This window comes from Chelmon rostratus, chromosome 15 (genome assembly GCF_017976325.1).
Source record: "Chelmon rostratus isolate fCheRos1 chromosome 15, fCheRos1.pri, whole genome shotgun sequence".
In the NCBI taxonomy this organism is placed as follows: Eukaryota; Metazoa; Chordata; class Actinopteri; order Chaetodontiformes; family Chaetodontidae; genus Chelmon; species Chelmon rostratus.
The window spans coordinates 3,260,868-3,282,551 of NC_055672.1; the positions used below are offsets into that span (position 1 = coordinate 3,260,868).

The window sequence follows — 21,684 nt, forward strand, 5'->3', positions numbered from 1 at the left end:
AAACTACATTGGAAGGCTGAATTTCAGCAGCTTTCAAGCTCTTTGGATGAGTTTGATTTAAAGGGCCAGTGTGCAGGATTTAGTTCCATCTAGTGGTGACTTTGCAGACTACAACCAACTGAAAACCTCTCGCTTCACCCTCCTTTTTCAAGTGTGTGTACAACCGACAGTAGCCGCAAAACTCACCAAAGACTCAGTCTGGAGCCGGTGTTAGGTTTGTCCGTTGGGCTTCTGTAGAAACATGGACTCGGCTGAAGCGGACCTGCTCCCTCTGAACATATGAAAGGGCTCATTAAAACGTAATGAAAACGATTCTTATTTTCAAGTGATTACACACTAATGAAGACAGTTATAAACAGTATTCCATGTCCCCCTGGATGCTCCACACCAGACCTCCAGAGGGACATGAAGAGGCTGAAGCAGCAGCGTGCAGACGGTCGATGCATGTTTGGTCACTTTTTATTGCATGATTCAACAGACGTGAGATCCTGCACAAAGTGTTTCAGCACTGCATCAAGAAAAACAAAAAACATAAAAAAAAAACAACAAAAAAACATACAATGTCAGAGAAATTGTATGATATTTACAATAGATGCATCACTATTACCACTTATACATTATGTACATATTAGTCTCTGGTTTACTATGACAGTAGTTACAGAATGAAACCCCTACGCACACATTACACTTCAGCTCTACAGGGAATTACAGTGCTTACAAAAATAACTGGCTGGACTACATTCACTCAACACAAGGTTAGGATACACACAAAGTCGAAAATACTCGTACGAGACTTGCTGCACCTGTGGACATGTCCCATTCACGCACCCTGGGAAAAATGAAAACATTTAAAAAGAAAAAAGGTGCAGTTGTAAAAAGAAAAAAAAAAGGCCTCCTCTCTAATGTGGTTTTTGGAGAAGTTTTAGAAAAGCACAGACAGTGGCTTCAAGATAAAACGTCCGAAACGAGACGCCTGTTGGAGAGGGCCTCATCAAAATGTCAAATCTGAAATTTAAAGGCACAGGGCTTGTTTGCAGCCTCATGACCGACCCAAAACAGAGACTGAAGATATGAACTCTTAAGTTAAACGTGCTGCTTGCTTGACGCAGGACACTCAACGTGATGTACAGTACATTTAGAAGCAACGTTTGAGAGGCGAACAACGATCACTGTTGGGGCAAACTTGGCTTCTCCAAAGTGTGAACACAAAAACGCATAGACCAACATGTATCAGAACCAATGCACGCCTGACGTGGTGTCACAGCTCAAACTACGGTGGCTATTTTAGGACATTTCAGACTGTCTAAACCTCAGCGCTACCTTCTCAGACCTGGCTCAGCTCCAGTCTAATGAACTTCAGGCTGTTTGCATGGATCATGAATGTACGCCGGGATCATTATGACGCACATTTTAATACTGATGCAAGGAGACTTAAAGACGCTGATCACAAATATCTGCGTCACGTTTCAGGGCAGACTGCTGTTCAGAAACGGTCCTCACATGAGCAGGGATGGGTTCAAGCATGACGTTTTGAATGAGTGAAGAGGGTCAAAACGAGAGATGAAGAGGCGACTTCGTGTCGGAAATCGCAGCCTTCGATGTTGTAAATTTAGTGAAATGGACTCGAGCTACGCGTCAGCTGCAGCTACAGCTCGTCCAACATCAGGACTTCACTCGTGTTTGACAGTTATCTGCACCATAATCATGTCGTACAATGCATAGATATCAGAGTGATGAGCCTCAGTTTCAGTGGACTGGAGTGTGTGAGCGCTGGTGAGCTGCAGAGATGAAATAAATACAGCGCGCTGACAATACAGCAGTGTAAGCATGAGGGCTGCAACTGATCAACCTGCCTGTCATCTCAATTCTTTCATGATGGTATTTAAGTCTCGGATTATGCTGAAAAACATCCATCACAAATGAGGAATGTTTGGTTTCAAACCTTAAACAACCGCTAAATAAAAATAGAATAGTTGCCAATAATGTTTCTATCAATCGACAACATGAGTGACCAAATATTCATTTTAACTCTAACGAATAATTAATCTCAGGTTTTTGAGTCCTCCATGTTTGTTTCTTTTTGAGTTTCTCAGTTGTGATCTTGACTTACGAGCATCATGCTGTTGAGTCCAGCTGAGGCTGAGGAAGCTCAGGGACTGACAGTGATGAACATCTGGCAGCGCCGAGCCGAGCCCGACATGTCCTACAATGGCCACCGTTCTCTTCGGCTTTCCAAACCCTCCTTGTAATGCTTCACGTCAAGTACAAATATGAGAGATTTACCAGAATTGCAGTTACAAGGGGTTAGCCAGTGCGCCGTTAGCCTGTGTTAAAGTACGAAACAACAAGCGGGGTGCAGTTCTGAGACTAAAAACCTCCTGAGGATTAAAAACGTTGAGGTCTCGCGTTTTTCAGATGAACTAATCAAAGACTTGAACGTCAGTAAAAAGCCCGAACAGTGACACTGAGAGACCTTCAATTCAAACCAGCACGGTGTGTACATTTACACATAAAAACGCTCGTACCTCAGATTTCAGATACTTCAGTGGGGAATAAACAGCACCTTAAGGTTAGGACTCAAACCTCGACTTAGAAAAACGTCCAAGAAAATCGCACGTAGTCCTTCATTTATGTGGTTTAGCATCGAGCGCTGAAGACCTATAAACCTCTCAATAGTGTTTTTAAGTCAGACGGCAGTTTAATACTCTCTGTCATCCCTTCTCTGGACAGGCAGGTAGATGAACGGTTTGTGGTGCCATGGTTCAGCATGTTGGAAAGAACAAAAAATAAAAGATCCAATCAACCAATAAACAGCAAAACTGAGCTAAAACAAAATAACAGGTTGTAAAATAGCAACAAAAGTCTACAGTTAAATGTAACCTATGGCTACGAAATAGAAGTAAAGAGGTCATCTGAGCCCTATCCATAGTGTCCTGGTGTTCGATATTAAATCTGGCATATATACACTATATATAAAAATAAAAACAATCCATTTGGCAACCTGTTTGATGTCTTACACGATTCCAGTAATCATAATTTTGGTCTTTGATATACACATATATAGATATAGCTATAAAACTCTGCTGTTCGTGATCACCCGTGCTGAGTGAAGGGGCTGACTGAGATTCAAGTTAGCAGACGGCGACGCTCAGTTTTACTTCCGGCTGTTTCAATTTTTCAATAAAATCAAACCATGGAAACAAAGACAACAAGGAAACAAAGTGGAAAAGGGCGGTTTGGCTGGTGGAAGAACGAGAGCTAGGATCCACTCGCCCGAGTTTCCTGACCTGCACTCGCTCTGCTGCGTTGTGCTTTAACCACAGGTGGGTCGCCTCAGTGCAGATACGTGAAAATGAACCTGAAAACGTCTGAAGGTAAAAAGTGTGAGCAGTTAGCTGGAGGCTGTCGCTGAGCATGTGAGAGGTCAGCGGCTTTCCCTGATGATGAAGATATACAGTGTCTTGGTTCTGGTGATCCTGACGACATTGTTATTTGGGGGTTTATATAGTTGTTCGTGAGCGGGGAAGCAGATATCAGAGTCTAATTTGGTCTTCTGGCTCTCTGAGGGGTCAGAGGTCACTTTAGGCCTCCGCTGCTTTCCTCTTGGAGCCCTTCGTTTTGGCCTCGGCTCCTTCCGCCTTCCTGGAGCCTTTAGGGGGACGGCCGGCGATGGCGGCAGTAGTGGCGGTTGTTGCGTTCGTCTCAGAGTTGACGTTCTGATCCTGGTTGTCCGTTCCTTCCAGCTCGTCGTGCTCCAGACAGCACAGCTGTCCCGTGGCAGGCCAGGGACGCAGCGCCCCCTCCTGGTGGGCCTTGCAGAAGGAGTTGGGGCAGAGCTGGCAGAAGGCCTCAGAGTTTTTCCCGCAGACGTCACAGTGGTGCCAGGGGCAGTCCCAGCGGCCTGCGGGGAGGACAAGTGATACGGACACAAAGATTAGAACACAGCTGATCCGAAAGCCTGAAATAAACTCAAACACTGAGGAAAAAAAGCTCTGGGAAGATGTCTGAAGGTTCATCCAAGGGGGGTTGAATCAAAGGCAACTTGAACTTGGTAGCAGAAACCTGAAAACGCTTCACCTCTCATCAAAGGGGAGTCTTCAATTCAGGTGTCGTAGACCTCCTGCCATGTTGAGGGAGGAGGTCTACGACTCCACTTATCCCCCACCCACAATGCTGTTATGCCATCACTTCCCAGCAGTGAAGAGCTGTTCATGAACGAGTCAGTTCTTTGAGTCAACTCCCGTCTGACAGCTGATCGTATTTATTTCAAGTCAATAAATCAAAGACTAACAGGAAGATCCTGTAACATGCACTGACTTTCCTAAAACACAGTTCAACTTAAATAAAACATCCAACGTGCATGTATAATAGTTTTTGGTGTTTTTACATTAAGGTTTTTATACTAAGTATTATATAAAATTACTGTATTCTGAAAGTAAGAGTTAGTACAATTAGACTGAATAATTCATGCGATAGATGAGCACATACAGTAATCCCTCGCTATATCGCGGCTTCGCGGATTTTTTTTACAGTGTTTTTTTTTTTTTACAGCGCTTTGAAGGTGACATGTTCGTTTATAAAAATCTTCTTGCTCAGAAAAAGAAAGAGTGCCGACAACTACCCATAACTATGTTCTTGTCTCGGGCAAAGACTCCTGCACAGCCTTCAGTAGAAAAAGACGCTACAGCGCAGCGGAGTCAGGACGAAGAGGCACAGCTGGATGGACTGTGAAATACGCGAGTGACAATATTTCCTGTTTTGTATCATAGTTTTTGTTAAAAAAAAACGTTAATATTTGCATTTATTAAACGCATTTTAGGCGTGAAAACAAGTTTTGGCGTTTTGTTTCATTCTATAGTACAATATTGCATTGTAAAATAATAGTAAAAATGAAGATATATCTACTTCGCGGATTTCACTTATCGCGGGTTATTTTTGGAACGTAACCCCCGCGATAAACGAGGGATTACTGTATACATAAATTTGGCTCAATTATGAAAGTTTTTCACTTATTGGTCAGTATGTCTGTTTGCGAGTGTGTGTGTGTGTGTTATAACAGGAAAGAGAATATTACAAAAGGTGTACTTGTTTTATTTACTGTGACCAGTTAAAATAATGTGGGTCTGTGATGCTGTATGTGGATTCTATGAGCTAAGAACCTGCATGCTGTGAGTATTTCAGGTGTTTCTTACCAAACGGTCTCTTGGTGAGGTTCAGGCAGGACAGGTGATAAGCTTTGGTGCAGGTCTTCTTGTCACAGAGCACCAGCTGCCCCCCGTCCCCGCAGCGGAAACACTCATCCTCAGATTTCTTCTTTCCTTCGGATTTCCTCCTTTTATACTTTCTCTTCAACCTCTTCCCTTTTGGTTCGGCTGTTTGGCCATTTGAGTTCTGTGGGTGAGACACCAGGTTGGGATAAATTTGATCATCGCTGCCTGGATTTTTAGTACAATTATAACTGAATAGGTGCAGTTTTTCACGTGTTGTTACACTGTTTCAGAGATAATTAAGTGGCGGAGTGGAAAGCTCTTCTAATTCAATTAATTAAACAATAGACACACTCAAAACAATTTTCCTTAAAAGGGAAAAAAAGAGACACATAAAAAGATCACTATACATGTAATACTGGTAATACTTTATATTCATATTACCATCAACTAGTTGCTTATTAGCATGCATACAAGTAGCATATTGGCTCTTCATAATAATAATAATAATAATAATAACAATAATTATTATTATTATTATTACAAAGCACTTATTAAAGCCTGACTCTGCATGACCATACCTAAAACTTCTAGATCGTTAAGAGTTTTCCCCTCAATAACCTCCTAATTACTGCTTATTGATAGTCAGTAAGGACGTTAATGTACATGAAATACAATCTTAATAACCTAACCCTGAAAATAAGGCATTAAGAGCCAATATGCAACTAATATGCATGCTAATAAGCAACTAGTTAATGGTAAATACGTTTACCTTAACATAAAGTGTGACTCTAACATGCCAGTTTAATACATGAAATGTGATGTGACCCTCAGATCCATAGAAATATCAACATACTACCAACAGAAAGGGCCCACACATCAAAAACAGTATTGTCGTTATAACTGATAACCGGTCATTTATGTAATTTCAACATGAACCTGCAGGTGTGATGCTCACCTTAGGACGATCACCAAGAAAACCGCTGCAGTTGGGAGCGCCACAGCGACAGACGGTCTTCTCATTCCCGAGGCAATCCAGGTTGTAATTAAAGGTCAGCTCAGTCCCTGCAAGTTAAAAAAAACAGGAAAAATCAACTCCATGAGCTGGTGGGACCTGACTTAAAAGATAAAGTGTCCATCTCGTACTTCTTGTGTTGTTAGAAATGCTGTAATTCTTCACACACGTGAGAGGACTCTGCAGACAAAGCTCCAATCAGCTTCCATTTGAAACTCGTCTCACCTACTGGGATGTCACAGACGGCGAACAGGCCGACCCGCGTGTCGCCGTTCACCGTCCACTTCTGCGTCTCACAGTTGGGCTGACAGCTGTGGTTCATGAAGCGAGAGTAGTTTCCCTTCGGGCCGGCGTCAATGATCCGGTCCTTAAAAAGAAAAACAAAGTGCGTGATGATTCGTTGCACCTTCCTCGAGATTATCTTCCCAGTTTCTTGTACCAACCTCAGAACTTCCGAAGCACATCCACGACTGCTACTCCCCAATTAACATGTTGTCACTTATCAGCATCATCTTCTATCATCAGCTTAATCAAATCAGATTATAGGACTCAGCAGGCTGACTCGAGCTGCGGGTGCATTTGTAGTATTGACTACTGTAATGTCACAGTTGCCTGTAATGCAACATTCCCAATGCAATACCTTTCTGTTTATCTTGCTCCCAGTAGAAATGGTGCTGCTGCTGAGAGCACAGCACCTGGTCACACTGTGGAGCTGAAAGTACTTTCAGCTTGCAGTTTGGCACTAACCTTGTCGATGGTGAGCATGTAGAAATCAGTGATGTTGTTTTCCTGGGCGTACTTGATCCTCGCCCTGCACTCCTCCTCATCTATCAGCTCTCCGATGTACTCGTTCACAAACTCACCCTGTTGGAGAAACGTGACGTCAGACCAGAGACGTCTCGATACTACAGATGTGGCCAAGAGGCTTTTATGACACTGGTGACATTGTTCTTGTATTTGTATTATTATATATTAGCTATACGGTTATATTAGCATGACACACGGACTAGTCCTTCTAAAAACAGTTTTATATTTCATGTGCTCACCTTCTTGATGTCCCGCAGAGAGACCAGGCCCCAGCCCTTGCCGGGCGTCTTAATGATCTTGGTCTCTGGATAGAGACGTTTGGTGAAGTCCTGGTTACAGCAGCGTTCCCCACTAGGACACACCTGAGGGTGGCACTCGTACTGCAGCATGCGGTTCAGACACTCAGACTCGAACCCACACGGTCTCTCATCTGTCGGCTTGCAGTTACACTTGGGGATCTCAGAAATGTCTGCGGTGTAGACCTGAACCTTACCAAAGGGCTTATTGACCTGAAGAAGAAATGGAGCCATTAAGAAACATCAATAAGAGGATAACTTTCTAAAAATTATAAATGTGTTCTGGATTATTTACTCATTCTTTAAAAATGTACGAACAGAGAGGGATACAAAGGTAAAGAAGAAAACATGAGATTTCAGACCTTGACAAATTTATATGGGGGCGGTTTTCGGCTGTTCTCTTGCGCCTCCTTGGCCTCTCGTTTCATTTTTATCTCCTTGAACCGAGCTTCAGCCTCCAACAGAGCTGGGGAGACCAAACAATATAAAGGATCATTACATTTCATCTGTGGCAACATCCATCTGAACATTTAGCTTAAGGTGATGCTTAAAAACAGACATCACAGCGGATGGTATAATGTCTATAACACACAGTGTGTAGTAATCACACTGGGAGAGAATATCTTTGTTATTTTACAAACTTCTGTGCAATTTCAAATCTCCAACCCCGAAAATATTTAGATTAGAACCCACATACCTTTTGAGATTGTGTGTTTTTTTAGGTAAAAAATGTATGTTATAATATAAATCTGTCTAGCTGAGTACAATGCATGTGATACTAAGATTCTTTATATTACTATATATATATTATATCTAAATTAAGTGTATATAAACTTAACCTTCCCAACTTTAACTGTAAACAAACAAACAAAAAAAAATCAAAGAATCATTTTCTGTTTTCTGATTGTGTTCTTCACTTCATTCATGAGTTTAATGACTTATCTACTGATTATACAAATTGCATAAAATGTGTATTTCTAGGAGGTAGATCTTCACCATTTTTGAAGACTTTGCCGATGCCAGTCCTCTGGTGCTTGCTGCCCCTGTCTCCCTCCATGTAGGGAAACACTCGTCCCTGGTGAGTCCAGAAGTAGTCCTTGGAGCCAAAGAAAAAGACTGGAAACTCTCCAATCTCATGTCGCAGGTGCTGGATGTTGGTGGGGATGTTTCTGGGGTGGTGGATCTCTGCAGGCCACCACCTGAGGAAATAAAAGAGGAAGGAAAAGATACGAGTTATTCATTGAGGGTCTCGGGCTCAATATGGAACAAGAAACAGACGTTTGGGTGAAATTAGAGAAGACGGACCGGAATTAAGGATCAGTTTCTCTGACCTGTATGTTCCCAGTTTGACCCAGATGATGTCCCTGTATTTAGGTTTCTTTCCGGCCCGGCAGTCATTGCAGAACCAGCTCCCGTCAGGCATAGCGATGTTCAGACAGTCGGGGTGAAAAGCTGCTGGACAAGATTCACAGCACAGCAGCTGCCCTCCTGCAACATACCAGACATTAAATTAAGCTGATAGGCATTTTAGATGAGTGTGGAACAATTTACACTAATTACAGCTGAGTCATCTGTACAAGGGTGATAAAAACAAGCACAACAGAACTAGTCCAACTAGCAGCCCAAAAAACTGCCACGTACCCGCTCGTTTATCAACCCCTACACACACTGTTGTTGCTTTTGTGTGTTTTGGTTGTGAAGCTGAGTGGATACAGACCAACTGGTACAAAGACACATTTTACACCAAAGACAAAACTCTCTCATAAAGCTCATCACTTTTGATACTAAAAAGTTAAAATTATTTAGCATCAAACTGACTTGCTTTCTGGGTTTCGATATCATCTTACATAACTTCAACTCCCACATGACATCATACAGCCGTGCTGCAAAACTGGCTGTGATTTCAACTGAAAACTGATGCTCAGGAACTGCTGTAGTTCAGCATTTTCTGATTTGCAGCGGCGGCACTATGTGTGATTAACAGCTACACACCCTCACTGCGGCAGCCCTAGTGCAGTTGGCCGTGCCAAAATGATTTCCTTATTACCCTTTATGGAGATTTAAGAGATTTTAATCAATTTCAGACTACACTTTAGTGCTCTACAAGAACATTTGGAAAATCTACAACCTTTTACTTCATATAATTCTTTCTCTAGAGAGCTATTACATCATATTAAAGCAGGATCTCCTGCAGTGTTTGATAGCAGAGGTGGGACGCCTCACCTGAAATAAAGAAAACTTCCACTAACATAAAAAACGACAAACGATGAAACAGACTACTAACTCTGTGAAAAAGAGGTGCAGTAGAACACAGCATACTGTCTACATTTGCAGCTGTTGTTTTTGCTGCTGTGTGCAAACTGCATCAGAATCCAGGTGGTTTATCACATCTGCTGTTATTTTAAATAAACTAAACTTAAAAAACAAAAAAACAACCACCTCTGAGCACTTGAGACACTTACGAGCACCTAGCACCTGAAGCAGCGTACATGTACTTACATGATTCTTGCATTTTTGCAAGAATCTCCCAATGGTTGAATGCACTCATTGTAAGCCACTTTGGATAAACACCTCAGCTAAATTAAAGTAATGAACTAAATAAAAGTTCAACAGGCACAGTCATAGATGAAAACTCCTCATGTTTACTGATGTTAAATGAGGTTTAGTATAAAACGTGCCATTTTACAGGTGAAATATGGCTTTACCAGGACAAGTGGTGGTTACAAGGCTGGCTGGTGAAATAAACACAGAATGATCAAATATGGCTACTGGTGACTGCCCGTCTTGTTGGTAAGAGAAAACAAAAGGCAAACCTTTGGAGCAGACGAAGCACCAGCTGACATTAACATGACTGTGGTGGCTGTAGGCCTTCTTGGCATTGAAGTGGTTGGTGCAGATGATGGCGGTGTTAGTGACCATCTCACTGCCTGCAGCCACACACAGGTCACCGACGTGGTACGCAACGGGGCAGCGCAGGCAACGCATTAACCTACCTGCAGTATGGAAAGCAAGAGACACCAGATTAGACAGATTTAGAAGTACAGGTGGGCAAAATGTATACCAAAGAAACTGAAAAATACAGAGAGAAAGCAAAAGAAAGAATTTATTTTAGAAATTTACAGGATGAGTTGAGTTCAAGGCTACAGTAAATGTGAACTGGCTGCATGTAAAAGGCACAAGAGACCCCTTTCTGCAAATATAAATTCATATTCCTTCAGCTTGTTTTTAAATTAATTTTATGAGAAAAAACCAGACAACAAAATCCAAAACAAAAAACAAAACACCAATGACGTCATGAATGCATTCCTCAACCTTCTCTGGACGTCATCTCTCTCTATTTTATACCTTTTCTTTTTTGTTTTTTACATTTAACAGATCTACTCTGAAGCCCTCCAAATGTCATAATGTTCATGGCTGACAACAATGATGCATTTCCCTTACAGCTATTAAACTGGATCGCTGACTCAAAAATGTTCCGCCCACACAGCCTTAAATAAGCCACAACAAAATTCCATCAACTGTAAGAAGTTCAGCATGCCAGAAATGAGTAATCAAAGTGCAACATCCTTTATATAATGACAGAAATATGAAAATAAGTAATTCCTAAACTTTAGGAACTAGTGGATTTGATCATTTACTGAGCCAAGAATTTAACTTAAGTCACAGGGCTAAAAGTGGACCAAAAGGTAAAGGAATCTCCACAGTAAAAATGCAACATGCAGAGTTGCAGATCCTCACCCTTGGTGGACTTGTGCTTGGTACGGCAGGTGTAGTGGCAGCCCAGGCAGGTGTGGAGAGGACAGCGGAAGCCCTTGTTGTCAAACACAGTGAGGGGGTTGAGGCGGATGCATGCGTCGTGGTAAAACTTGCCGCAGTGTGGGACGTGGCAGCGACGCACCGTGCCCTCCGACTGCTTACAGTTGAAACATGAGTGAATTCCTGCGAGGGGCAACATGGAGGCAATCATAAATGAAATGGTAAAAACGGCAATAATTACACACATTGAACTTTTATTACAAAAACCTTACTGATATAAGTACCACTATCTCTCACTTTTCCACTGCTACCACTCATTCTGTCCATACTAACATGTACTGTATGCATACATGGCATGACAATAATAAAGGTATGGGTCACAGGTAATTTATCACAAAAAAAAAATCTTAGGGTTGTGACATTTGGTCTAAGAAAAAAAAAAAAGTTAAACAATTATTAGATTTTGAGACATAATTTAATGGACTTGATTCTTCAAAGACTGGTCAAAAAGAAAAACAGATCCATAACAAAAGCAATTATTAACTGAATAAAAGGCACTGACTGCGACTGATGTGGAGGTAAACTGTCCAGCAAGTGGCTGACATTATGTTACAGCTGAGACGTGAATGCAGTGCAGCCAAACATTTAAAACATAAAATAACTGAACTCCTCACCCGTGCTGCACTCCTGACACTGCAGCTTCTCGTCAGGTTTGAATGACAGACCAAGACAGTGTAGGTGAAACATCCCACAGCACTGGCCTTCGCAGGGCACCAAGTCCTCACCAGCCTGCTCACACATCTGCAGGGAAAAACACACGGTTAAACACATAAACAGAGACTGAGATGTTTCAGTCCACTGGAGTAAAAAAATAAATAGAAATCAGAACTGGAGCTGTTATTACCTCAGGGAAAAACTACAAACATTTACAACTGAAAATGTGTCTAGTTCCCACAGCTGATTGTACAAGGGTGGAGATATGTGTGTGCGTGTGTGTGTGTGTGTGTGAGAGAGAGAGATTCAGTATGTTTGTTCATTGAAAACACTTGTTTAAGGCTGCCTTTTCCCAGGAAATGTCTCACATTTAAATAAAGGCGGACAGACATACCTGGCAGACAAACTCTTTCTTCCGTTCACCTTTCTTTATCCCGTCCAAGCTGTCACTTGGAGAATCAGGACGTCCTTCACTCCCAGAGCCCTGAAGCAAGCAACATGTGGTTATAGCTATACATTCACACTATCACCAGCACGATTTACAATCACATTAAGTGACCCATTTATTTCCAACAAACCTGAGTGAAGGAAATTAAAGTCAGTGGAATTGTTATGTTCATTAAGTCACATATAAATACACACATATATATATTTAAACTGTTTAAGATTTGTGCCTCTTGAGCACTTCATAGCTTTCTTAGGTTTACTAGCAAATCTCAGACTGCTCTGAGGTTATGCCCTCTCACCTCGGGATCAGGACATGGGGAGGAACGGCTCTTCTTTGCCTTGGAGGGGGTGGCCTGATTCTCCCCATCCTGTTTTCTTTTCCTCCTACGCTTTGGTTTCTCTGCATCTTGGTCATCTGTGAAAAAAAACAAGGACAATGACAAGTAGGTACTGTAGAGCCACTATGAAACAGACAAGATTGAGAGTGATTGAGAGCGAGGCTGCAGAGTACAAGCTCAGAGGTTTCAGATGTGAATTAAAAAAAAAAAAAAACAGATTAACTAGATGGTTTACCAGGAAGGAGAGCTGTTGACTTTTTTAGCCGCTTCTTGGTTTCTTTTACGTCTTTGTCAGTTTTCTTTCTTCTTCTCTGCTTTTTGCCTGTTCCTTCTGATGTGGAGGCCTAAGAAAGTTTGCAGATGTGATAAAGAAAATCAAAAAGAAATTATTACAAATAATTTGAGAACAATAATGTGTCACGTTAAAAAAAAAAAGAAAAAAGATCATACTGCATCATTTTAAACAAACATTATTCTTAACGAATCAGTTAAACTCTCCACATCTTTGTCAGTGTCAGCTTTTACTTTGCATGAAAGGGTGCAGTTTTGTGACTGAAACCTCACCTGTTTTTCTGCATCTTTGCTTGTTTTACGTCTCTTTTTAGGCTGCTGACCCTTTTCTGCGGCGGCGTCTGTTAGCGGCCTTTTAGACATCTTCTTCCACTCCCCCTCGACTAAAAAACAAACAAACAAAAATGTCACAAAAGGGTTAAACACTCTAATTTGGTTCCGATTTAAGATTTTTATCTGCTGATGATGGTTAGAACAGTAAATGCTGAAAATGCAGCATTAGAGTAGCCTGATTATTCATTTAAAAGCTTTCTCCCACCATGTGCCAAACACCTAACAGGGTTAAAGAAAAGGCCAAAATAAATTGGCACGATCATCTTAAAGAAGTTATTTTTTTATTCTTGTAAATTTTGGTTCATTTGAATAATGTATGTGTTTTAGAAATGTTGCACAAAAATTAAACTACCAACTGACTCACCTGAGGAATCATCCCTCTGCTCATCAGGAGACCTTCGCTTTCGCCTTTTCTTCACTTTGATATCTACGGCAACAAAAGGCTCCTTTTAAATTAATTAAAACTAAATGTGTGTAAAGACATCATTATGCTGGTTAACCACAGGTGAGGATCAAATTATGAGTTCAGTTTTTGGAAAGTACTAGCTCCGGTACTTCTATCAAGTATGATTTTAAGCTTTTGCTATCCTTCATAAAGAGCAAGAAATAACCACCCAACGGCCATTAAAATTGGATTTTCTGAGTGATTATTTGTACAAATTGGATTTGATGTTATATGACAACATTAAAAGTAACATGCAACTACGAAAGAGCTTTTCAGATAAATTCTGTGTTTCTAAGCTTCTGTGCCATCAAGGATTAACGGCTTACTTGTTTTTAAACAGGCTCACAACAAAAATGTACCCTCTGTATACACTCAGGAGGTGAGATTCTTAAACATTCTGGTTAAATTATGCAATACATTTCAACAATAATCCAACCACTTTATTATGTTATTTGCCACATATGGCAATTTAAAGCACAGGACTCCACAGCTCTGGTAAACACATACCAGCCATGGTCATATTTGACCAGTTATTGACTAATGGCTAATGAGCCGTCTTGGTTTCAACTTTCAACTGACCTGGAACTGAAACTGGAAGTGAGACTGGCTCTGAAATATCTTCTGTCGAAGAAACAAGCTTTGATTTCCTTTTCTTCACAGGGTCAGACGTTTTGTCTACTGCAGATTTCTTCCTTCTCCTCACAGTCTTCGTGGGAGACTGAGCCTGTTTGGGTCTCCTCTTTTTCTTCTGAGGTATGATTGATTCAGCTTGCGTGTCTGGTGCAGAAGTGGTGGGATCCTATGGAGGGGAAAAAAGTATTCAATGAAGTCAATGCAATCTTTTTGAGGCTGCCAAAATATTACCATATTAACCTATCAGGATTTGTTAGAGAATTTACACATTTTAGTTGAAATTGAAAGGGTAAAATATGCAGTTAGTTGTGGGTTAATATGAGTTTGCTATGCTGAACCTTTCTATTTGAGGCCTATTCTTCACAGTTCTGGGTGAATCAGTGACAAGAAACTATACACTTGTTTGTACCTCGGTTATACTGGGCTGAAAAGCTTTTTCTAGTATTGTTTTCTTCACTTTACATTTATCTGCTTTTAGAACTTACAACTTATTCTCATACATTCTCCTGCTTTCGAAACCTGTACAACAACCAAGCGACAAAATCCCTTGCAGTGTCTGCATGTAAAGAACTACAAGCGATACATGACACATGCCTTCCCTGTTGATACATTTTAGTGAGTATTCTAACCTGTGAGGCGGACTGCAGATGACTCATTTCTTTGGAAGAAACCGTGTCGTTCGATGTATTTTTTAATAGGAAATTGTTCGGATGGTCTTTGCCCCTTTTCTGCCATTCTCCCGTTTTGAGTTTTGTTCTGGATGCTTGTGTCTTTTTCCCTGCTGAAGTGCTGTCTTGGGAGTGAGGGACGGCTGTGGGGCCGTTGGCAGGGTCCGCCAGCAGCGAGGGCAGATTTGGGGTAAGCCTCGACTTCGTTTCCTGGTCAATCTTGTTGGTCTGTTCTGGTCTCAACTTCTCCATGATGTGGGGGTTCAAATGAGGCCCGTCATCATCATACAGAAAAGCGAAGTTCGTCATACGCTCATCCAGTGACATGCTGATGGCTTCCTTGGCTTGAATGACACCCATGTTCCACTGAGCCTTGAGTTTACGGGGCACAGAGGGAGCCGTCTGCAAAGTTATACATCAAGTTAGAAAATACACAAGCACTGACATTTGATCATTGTGAATCAGTGTGAACTGACCACGAAGACAGCATAGACACTAACGTATTAATCCTTTCTGGTTTGCTGGTGCTGAGAAAATGGGCTAAAAGTGTGACTACTCATATAAGGTTCAGGTGAAAAAGCTGAAAAAAAATCATCTCGTATAACCAGTTTGTTAAAGTCGCAAAATACATTCTGTTATTTGTTTTTGAAACAAACATTTTAAATTTGCCTGATTTTTTATTCGGATCGCACTTCTCCAAATTTAATGGAGACAGCGTACCTTCTACAAAGCATTTTAAGGAAGTGTAATATTTTAATGTTGCAAGGTTTCTAAGTCAAGTCTTTCTTAACAACAACACACCACATCCTACACAGGCCAATATGAGAAGAAGATAATTCACCTTTTTGTGGATGACACGGGAGGCTGGCTGTTTGTTGCCCTGGCTTAGCACCTGGTATTGATCCTCCCCAGTGAAAGACACCATGTTCTTCTCAAAGATGTAACCTCTCTCAGGGGCATCTCCAAAATACTGCACATGGTAAAGGAGGCCTGACCTGCTGTTGGTTGCTAAAAATTAAAATGAAAGCAAAAAAAGAAAGAAAGAAAAATCAATTTTAAAAAATCAAAACATGTCCCAGACACTAGTAAATATATAAGCAAAGTTAAATTGATGTAGGTGGTCGTGACTGTGTCTCACCTTTCTGTTTCTGTTTGAAGTGACCGTTGAATTCAGGGTCTGTGGTCACCATGCAAGGCCACCAGGGGTATCCTGACACCTTGGTCCAAACCACATCACCAACAGAAAAAGAGATGAGCAGAGGGGGGTCCTCTGTAGCCTCCTCTGTCAACTCTGGAATGAGATCAGGCTGGAGAAGAGAAAGAACAATCATTTGATCAACACATAAAGATAGAAACTGTTCAAGGTTTTGACACCTTTTCTTTCCCAAAATCAATTACTTTGCCCACATACTATATCACATGCGTCACCACCACTCTTTTACACCTGTAAGCATTATAAACAGCTATACACGTATAACACATTGTAGCAAACAAATGTTTGCTCAATTTTCCACATTTTTAAGCCTTTGTAGAAATCCTATTTACTTTATATTTAGCATTTATTTCCAAGTGAGCAAATATGGGAATGTCAAAGGCCAAACAAACTTTATACCTCTATTAGTTAACATTCAGTGTAACTGCCTATAGGATGTAATGTAAGTTCACATTCATATGTGTGGTCCTTTTGTCTCAATACCATCTGCCAGGATAACTTGCCACCAGCAAATAGAAGTTTTATATAAAAAATATTGGTCTTTTTTTTTTTTTCTTAAAAACAGAAATAAAAGCAAACCTCATCAGTTGCTGCATCAGCATTTGTGTGGTCAAGTGGCTCCACAGGGATGGGAGAGGAACTGAGGTTTGGTTGAGGTTTTGGTTTGTGAGGTCTCCCCCTCCTTTTCTTCGCATCTTGTCTCTTCTCTGATCCAGATATAATCTCTTCGGTGCTTGTGGACAAACTGGTCCCATTGGCACAGTACGGTTCAAACAGCGGCTGCTTGACCACCTGGGGTATTGTCACCTTCAGTTCAGGTTCAGGAAGAGGTGTGCAGTTGTGCTGATGGGTGCCATTTGTAGCAGGGACTTCAGCACCCTTAAGCATAGGTGGCTCCGGGGCACAAAGCTTAGGCAGCGTGTCTTGGTCCCCATTCAGCAAACGGGAGGTGAGGTCTTTGAGCCTCTCGTGGCTGTGGTTGTTATGACTGTGGCCAGCCATCTTCTGAAGGACACCGTCTTGTAGTGTGGCAGCCAGCTGGGCAGCAGCTTTGTCCATTAGTAGAGCAGGGTCACTGCTCATGTCCCCCCCACCTTTCCGTACGCTGAGGGACTCTGGTGGCTGCTTCATGCTGATCGGGTTGGCTGGTTCAGGCATCGAAGGCAGGGAGCTACCTTTGCTGTCCATCCCATCTAACCCCCTCCAGGCTCACTGAGCTGCAGGACAGGGAACACACAGAAACTTCTTGTTCCAAAGGTTCCGTCAGAAAACATCAACAATATCATGCAGTCGATTTTTGATGCTCTTGGTTACACAAATTGTAAAATAGGATTCTGGGATATGAATCCTATGAGCTTAACGTTACACATTTTACAAAATGGCACTCACTTGCTCCAGCGGAGCATGAACAGAGAGCTTGGAGGCGACAGAGAAAACTGCACCTGTCACGGAATGTCCTTACCGCGTAGTTTTGGATGTTTTATAAGAAAGTCGAGCGTCTCGACAAACCACGAGTCGGAAGCAACAATACCTCTGTATAGTAAATGAATACTAATGCCTCAATGAATCCCAGACATACGTTGATCACAACTAATGTGAACGAGGGCAAGTCTAATGTATTCACGATTACATCCATGCATACGAACAAAAACCACTGGGCGGGCGGAAAAGCTCTTACCGCGACAATTTTAAGTTGGCTTTCTCCTGGAGAATGACTAACTTAGCTAGCGGCTAGCTGCAGTCTGTGGCAAAGCGGTATGAAGAAGGCAGGATCGCAGGCTTCACCGCATGCAGCGAATGCCCAATGAGTGGGTGGCTAGCTGTGCCGCGTAACCACCGCATCACCGGCAAGAAAAGCCGCGGAAATGGAAGCAGCTGACAAGTCCCAGTAATGTTAATGGGGTGCGAGTAGTTGTTGCACATAAATGCATCACACTTCAGCTGAAAGCTAACACGTCACGTTGTGGTTTAAGTTAAAAGGTAACAGCTACCGTTGGTTAGCTTTGTTGTAGTGAAACGGCAAGACGACTATTTAACGTTTAAGTAACGTTAATGCAAGCGTTCTTAACAACCGCTCTGTCATTTTTAAGATATCTAACCTAGCATTAATACGCTGGTGTGTCCGACGTAAAATACCAACTTTAGCCAGCAGTTGCACTATCATGTCATACACGAAATGGGCACCGACTATAATCTGAAACGGAAGCCACGATGTGGGAATGCCATGGATACCTGCCATGGACAAGCACTTTCCCATACCGTACAACCGCATCTCTGTCATTGCTACAGTCAGCCATTACGCCACATTCCAGCAAATAGACAAAGCCGCCACCAAAATGCTAAATTGGGTTAACGCGCCAGCTAACCTTCCGAATTCAAACCAAAATACGCGGATAAATATGTGGTGGCACGACTAGACGATTGTCGCAGTTTGATTAAACTGCTTTGCTACCTTTCAGTGATATACTCAAATTGCAGGCGCCATGACAGCTCCTTTCAAAAAGCTAACCGCGCTAGCTAAAGCTAACCACCGTACCACTCAAACCAAGCCAATCCGCACATTCAGCGTTAGCACAGTTAGCTTTCTTACTAGCTAGCAGGTCCTCCCTTGCTAAAATGGATGGTCGGCCCGAACAAGTGTACTAGCAAAAACTGATGCCGGCAAATATCCTCAGGGTTGGCAATAACATGAAAGACCGTTTCTTTGTTGTTACCTGTTGAATCTCCTCTCGGTGGTTAAAGGGAAATAATGCCCGCATTCATTCTGTAAAGCGAAGGATTTCATTCAAGTCGAATCAAAAGCTTGCGGGAAACTCAAACTCTCCGGCCAACCAGCGCGAAAAATACTCACTTCCGATTGGTCGGGAGCAGAGCGAGGCTCTAACCGGTCCTTTCAAAAAAACCCAACCGTAGGAAGTAGCTGACCCCGGTGTCTCCCGAATGTTTTGACATGACATGATTACTTTTCTGCATCGATTTTACCTCTTCGTTACCTCTTACAGTGACTGTATGTATCTTTTAGTTGTTTCTTACAACAATGACGTACACGGGCTGGAACTACCATGCCATCTAACCTACAACGTTTAAATGCAATTTGTGTTTGAATGGGTGTTATCGTTACAGTGGAAAAATGATAATTAAAGAACAGTATGGCAATATGGCGCCCGTGTTTTTCCACGTCAAAAATGTCTCAACTTGTTTACACGATAAAACGGTGATAGGCCGATCTTCGGAGCGGAGGGGATGTGGCTCCGATGGGGATACAGAATCTGACACCGAGTCATTACAGTCAACCTGCCGAAAACAAGTCAGTCCAGACGGTCTCATGTTTGGTTCCTGCTTTTTCTTTTACTGTTGATCAGGCAAAAAGTGGCCATTAAATCTAGAACCTTGTTAAAGCAACGTCAACAGCTGGTACCTAGTCCTGATGGTCTATTTTTTAATTGTACTCTATTCCTTTGAGTCTGGCAAACATCTGAATGATATGGTGGCCCGAGACCTTGATCCTAATTAACTAGAGGCCTAACTGTAATTTCAATCTAAGCCTGTAATTCCATTTCAATCTAAATTTTTACGTTAGCTTCGATCCATAGGAATCAATGCATATAACCACAGGGTGAGCAGAAACACAGCGCAGCCTTGTTCAAGCATAAAAGATGACCCAATTTTTTAATCTTATCAAATGTTGATTGCTCTACAAATGCAACACACACGTGGTGACAGAAGAAGAAACTGAAACCAAATGCTAGATTGTGGCTCTTCTTATAGCAGCATCCTTATTATGGCAGAGCACAGGCCCCAGAGCCTTCTTGCTCCACATCGATACTGTACAGTCGATTCGTGATCTTGCAGTACCAACAGAGGACGCCAAGGGGCGCGATACTGAGATAATACAACTATCTTCCGGCAAACGTTTGCCTTTCAAAATAAAAGCCACCATCCTTTATTGAGTATTGTGGCAATTAACAACAGCTATTAAATAATGACTATGTGAAAATGGGAATCTTTAAAGATAGTAATCTACACAAGGCAGTATGAATAACAATGTTGGTATCTTCAGTCAATACTTTGGTTTAATCGTTGACATGCAGTCATATGAGCAGGTCTGGTCCTGCAGTCTGCTTTTCATAGTGATGTCCTGTGTGGGTTTAAGGGTTTTGGTATGATCGGCCTTTGCAGACAGCAGTTGAGATTAGGGCTAATGAAGGGTTGAGGTTCAACAAAGCAGGAGGGAACTCTCTGAGATCAGGTTAAAAAGGGGAAACACAAATCAATGGAGAAACAGGCCAAAGCAGCAATAGATAGAACTTAGACAATCAAATTACTGTTTTCAAACTAAGATAAGATAAGATAAAACTTTATTTATCCCCAGCCCGAGAAATTTGGGCATTCGAGCAGCATGTGAAAGCAGTGAGAAGAAAAATAGCAGCAGAGGTAGACAACATTCGAAAAAATAAAATAAAAGTAGACTATATACAGTATAGTACAGTATGTATATATATATATATATATATATATATATATATATATATATATATATATCTCAGTCTTTCACAGCATCAGTGAACCAGTGAACATGCTTGACAAGACATAAATTACAAAACAAAAGTAAAGTAAACAAAATGAAATTGCCTCCAAAATACTTCTTGTGTTAAAGTATTGTACTTTGAGTTTTGTGTGCTTTATTTCTCACTGAGTCTTGTGTATTTTAAGGCCCATTAAAGGAAGGGGAATTCAATCTATCTTTGGCTATAAATATTGTGGTGTGTAGCATTGCATTGTACACATGTCCCTGAAAAAATGAACATCAAATGAATAGATAAATAAATACAACCCTGATTCCAAGTTAGGACACTAAGTAAAACATAAATAAAAGAGAATATGATAACTTGCTAATGCTTTCTGACATGTACTGAAATGAAACAGCACAAGGTCAATATGTTTAATTTTTGATCTCATCAGCTTCATGGATTTTTGTAAATATCTGCTTATTCTGAATTTGAAGCAGCAACACGTTTCAAACATGTTGGGACAGGAGCAACAAAAGACTGAGAAAGATGTGGAACGCTCCGAAAACACCCGTTCCATCATTCCACAGGTAAACAGGTTGATTGGTTTCAGGTGATAGTATCATGATTGGGTATGAAAGGAGCATCCTGCAAAGGCTCAGTCGTTCACAAGCGAGATTGGAGCGAGGTTCAACACTTTGTGAACACAGGAGTGGATAAAAGAGATTACTACATGGGCTCAGGAACACTTTATAGAACAGTTTGTTTGTAAATGATTGCATTCTATTTCAATTTAACAATTTACACAGCATCCTAACTTTTTGTATGTACAGGTGATATATATTCAGGTAGTGTCTAGAGTCTAGAATGTTGTTTTATGTGTGCGGTCAACTATAACTACATTTGCTTTAGGTATCAACATAAATCCATACTGTACTTCTCTTTCACAATAATCAGTTTCTAAATTTAAATTACTTGAACTTTTTGAAGATGAAAAGAAACAACCACCTTGC

At 41.4% G+C, this 21,684-nt stretch overlaps 1 protein-coding gene across 2 annotated transcripts; it reads right to left on the bottom strand.

The window, feature by feature from the left end:
* Positions 1-486: 486 nt before the first annotated feature.
* On the bottom strand, positions 487-18,994 carry nsd2 (nuclear receptor binding SET domain protein 2). Of its 2 annotated transcripts, none has more exons than XM_041954373.1 (23): positions 18,878-18,994; positions 16,743-17,380; positions 16,089-16,257; positions 15,792-15,958; positions 14,912-15,352; positions 14,229-14,448; positions 13,569-13,631; positions 13,145-13,254; positions 12,816-12,924; positions 12,542-12,657; positions 12,190-12,279; positions 11,756-11,882; positions 11,064-11,264; positions 10,139-10,318; positions 8,657-8,813; positions 8,322-8,524; positions 7,688-7,791; positions 7,269-7,538; positions 6,970-7,086; positions 6,448-6,589; positions 6,166-6,272; positions 5,193-5,391; positions 487-3,901 (listed from the first exon to the last, which is right to left on the bottom strand). In XM_041954373.1, the coding sequence occupies exons 2-23, from the start codon at positions 17,349-17,351 to the stop codon at positions 3,582-3,584; spliced, it is 4,221 nt and encodes a 1,406-aa protein (XP_041810307.1). In that variant the 5' UTR covers positions 17,352-17,380; positions 18,878-18,994; the 3' UTR covers positions 487-3,581. The 2 variants fall into 2 exon arrangements, with proteins under 2 accessions (XP_041810307.1, XP_041810306.1); XM_041954372.1 differs by lacking the exon at positions 18,878-18,994 and adding an exon at positions 17,553-17,603.
* Positions 18,995-21,684: the final 2,690 nt, after the last annotated feature.

Excerpts from the sequence above, each read along its gene's own strand:
- nsd2 (XM_041954373.1), bottom strand. The coding sequence starts at position 17,351 with ATGGACAGCAAAGGTAGCTCCCTGCCTTCGATGCCTGAACCAGCCAAC. Across the intron at positions 15,959-16,088 it reads CTTCAAACAGAAACAGAAAG|CAACCAACAGCAGGTCAGGC; the intron begins GTGAGACACAGT and ends TTTAATTTTTAG. Across the intron at positions 11,265-11,755 it reads GTGTCAGGAGTGCAGCACGG|GAATTCACTCATGTTTCAAC; the intron begins GTGAGGAGTTCA and ends TGCCCCTCGCAG.